At 56.6% G+C, this 2,517-nt stretch overlaps 1 protein-coding gene across 1 annotated transcript; it reads left to right on the top strand.

The window, feature by feature from the left end:
* The first annotated feature begins 48 nt into the window (after positions 1–48).
* On the top strand, positions 49–2,517 carry CAMK2N1 (calcium/calmodulin dependent protein kinase II inhibitor 1). Its single transcript, XM_027702922.1, has 2 exons — positions 49–290; positions 1,319–2,517. The coding sequence occupies exons 1-2, from the start codon at positions 131–133 to the stop codon at positions 1,387–1,389; spliced, it is 231 nt and encodes a 76-aa protein (XP_027558723.1). The 5' UTR covers positions 49–130; the 3' UTR covers positions 1,390–2,517.

The raw sequence follows: 2,517 nt of genomic DNA, 5'->3' as shown, positions 1-2,517 counted from the left end.
AAAAAAAAAAAAAAAAAAAAAAAAAAAAAAAAAAAAAAAAAGCTGCGCCGCTGCCCCGGGCCCGCGGGCCCCGCGCCCCGGGAGGCTGTCGGGGGGCGGCGGCGGCGGCGGGTCCCCCCCCGCCGCCCCCATGTCGGAGGGGCCGCCCTACGGCGAGGGGCAGCTGGCGGGGGACGCGGCCGTGGGGCAGCTGCCCTTCCCCGTTCGCCTCCGCGGCGGCGACGGGCTCCTGGCCGGCGGGCAGGGCAAGCGGCCGCCCAAGCTGGGGCAGATCGGCCGCAGCAAGAGAGGTGGGTGACCGAAGGGGAGCGGGGGGGAGGCACCGGGATCTGCCCGGGATGCGGGGCACGGCCCCCAGGGATGGGGTGGGATGCAGCGGGTACCCCCGCGGGGTGTTGGGCGGCGCGTCCCGGGGACATTTCCCTAGGGATGCAGGACACCGAGGGCCGGGGCGTGATGCACTGGGCGCCCTGAGGGATGTCGGGCATCGTGTCCCAGGGACCTTCCCCAGGGATGCAGGGCAGCGGGGATCACCCCCAGAGGTGGGGTATGATGCACTGGGCTCCCTGAGGGATGTCGGGCACCGTGTACCAGGCATCTTCCCTGGGGATGGGGCATCGGGAATCTTACCGGGATGCAGGGAACATCCCCTGGGGACAGGACATGGTGCACTGGATACCCTGTGGGATGTCAGGCATTGTGTCCTAGGGACCTTCCCCAGGGATGCAGGGCAGCAGGGACCAGCCCCAGGGATGGGGTATGATGCACTGGGCTCCCAGAGGGATGCTGGGCATCATATCCCCAAGATCTTCCCCAGGGATGGGGCATTAAAAACCTTTCTGGGACGCAGGGCAGCAGGAAGCATCCGCTGGGACAGGGCATGAAGCACCAGGCTCCCTGCAGGGTCAGGCATCACGTCCCAAGGACTGTCACCAGGGCGTTGGGTAGCAGCAACCTTCCTTGGGTACAGGACACTGTGCCCTGGGCACTTCACCAGGGTGTAGGGTAGCAGGGACCTTCCCCAGGGACAGGGCACCATTCCCTGGGGACCATTCCTAGGCCACAGAGGTGAGGGGGACCTTTCCTGGGGACAAGGCACCATGCTCCAAGCCCTTTGTCAGGGCTTCCTCAGGGACAGGGTACCAGGTACCCTCCCTGGGGACAGGACATGGTGCACTGTGGGGTGTCAGGCACCGTGTGGCTTTGCCACCAGCCCCACCAGGGATGTGGGACCCCCCAAAAACCTACCCAATGGTGACCTTGGGCGAGGGGACCACGGCGGCAGAACCCTCCTCACACTCCTCTTTCTGCTTTCCAGTGGTGATTGAAGACGATAGAATTGACGATGTGCTGCAAAACCTCTCCGAAAAGGCCCCTCCCGGTGTTTAAAGCCTCCCTGGGGACGCTGGGCTGAAGCCCGGGGCGGGGGGGGGGGGGTCGGTTTACAATGGCAAAAAATAACCCCCCCAGCACCGCAGCGACCACCCGAGAGCACCGGGAGCGCCGTCCTCGCCCTCCTGCAATCCCACAGCACCACCATGGCACGTCCTGCCCTCCGGAGGCGCCTGGAGGGGAGGGAAGCAAGCGAGGCAGACCCCAGAAATGAATCAAAAAATAATAAATTAAGAAAAAAAAAATATATATCTAAAATTGGGAAAATAACCACCTGCTCCAGACCCCCCCACCCCGAGGGATGAACGGAGGTGTCACACCACGGTCCGAATTACTCGGGATTGCTTTTCTCGGGCTGATGAACCTTGTGCCGTGCAAAATTTGGGGAGGGGGTAAGAGGAAAAGGGGCAGCAAAAAATGGGGGTGGAGGGAGCAGCCCCCGGGGTCTCCCCCCTGGCCAGGGCTGTTCCCAGAGGGCACCTTGTTTACATTATTTAATCTCGCAAAAATGAATCCGTGCACTTGGATGTACCACGCTATCCCCTCCCGTATGATTTCTTTTTTCTTTTTTTTATTTTACGTTGATGTCTTTGGATGTTGGGAAATTATATAAAATAGATATATATATATATATTTAATTTTAGTCACGTTTTAAGGTTCTCGATGGGGGAAAACCAAAACTTTTATAAAGGAAAGGCCTGGAGGAAGAATTGCTGGTTTATTTTTTAAAGCTTGTACTTCTTGGTTGCTGTGAGCAAAGGGAAAGATTTTATATGTACAGGGGGGTGGGGGGGACGCTCGGCTTTTCTAACTACATGCAGTCTGTAGTGTGGGTGATCTTGGTTTCTTTTTTTTTTCTTATATTGTGGCAGTTTCCTCTCTTTAATAGACTGTATTAAAAATATATATATAAAAAAATTATTTAATGTAATCACAAGAGTGCCAAACACTTGGAGATGCTGGAGGGCAGCAATTCCCTCCCCGAGACGAGCAGCACTCGGGGCTTTCTGCTCTTTCTAGGGCTCGGTCGATCTCTCGTGGGGTTTTCTCTGACTTCTCTTTTCTAATCTTTCTTTTTAACTATTTTGCATGATGTGCATAAAAAAAAAAAGGGGAAAAAAAAAA

This window comes from Neopelma chrysocephalum, unplaced genomic scaffold, assembly GCF_003984885.1.
Source record: "Neopelma chrysocephalum unplaced genomic scaffold, ASM398488v2 Primary Assembly neopelma1_200, whole genome shotgun sequence".
NCBI lineage: Eukaryota > Metazoa > Chordata > Aves > Passeriformes > Pipridae > Neopelma > Neopelma chrysocephalum.
The sequence above is the reverse complement of the archived record's forward strand: the minus strand, read 5'-3'. Positions and strand labels throughout refer to the sequence as shown.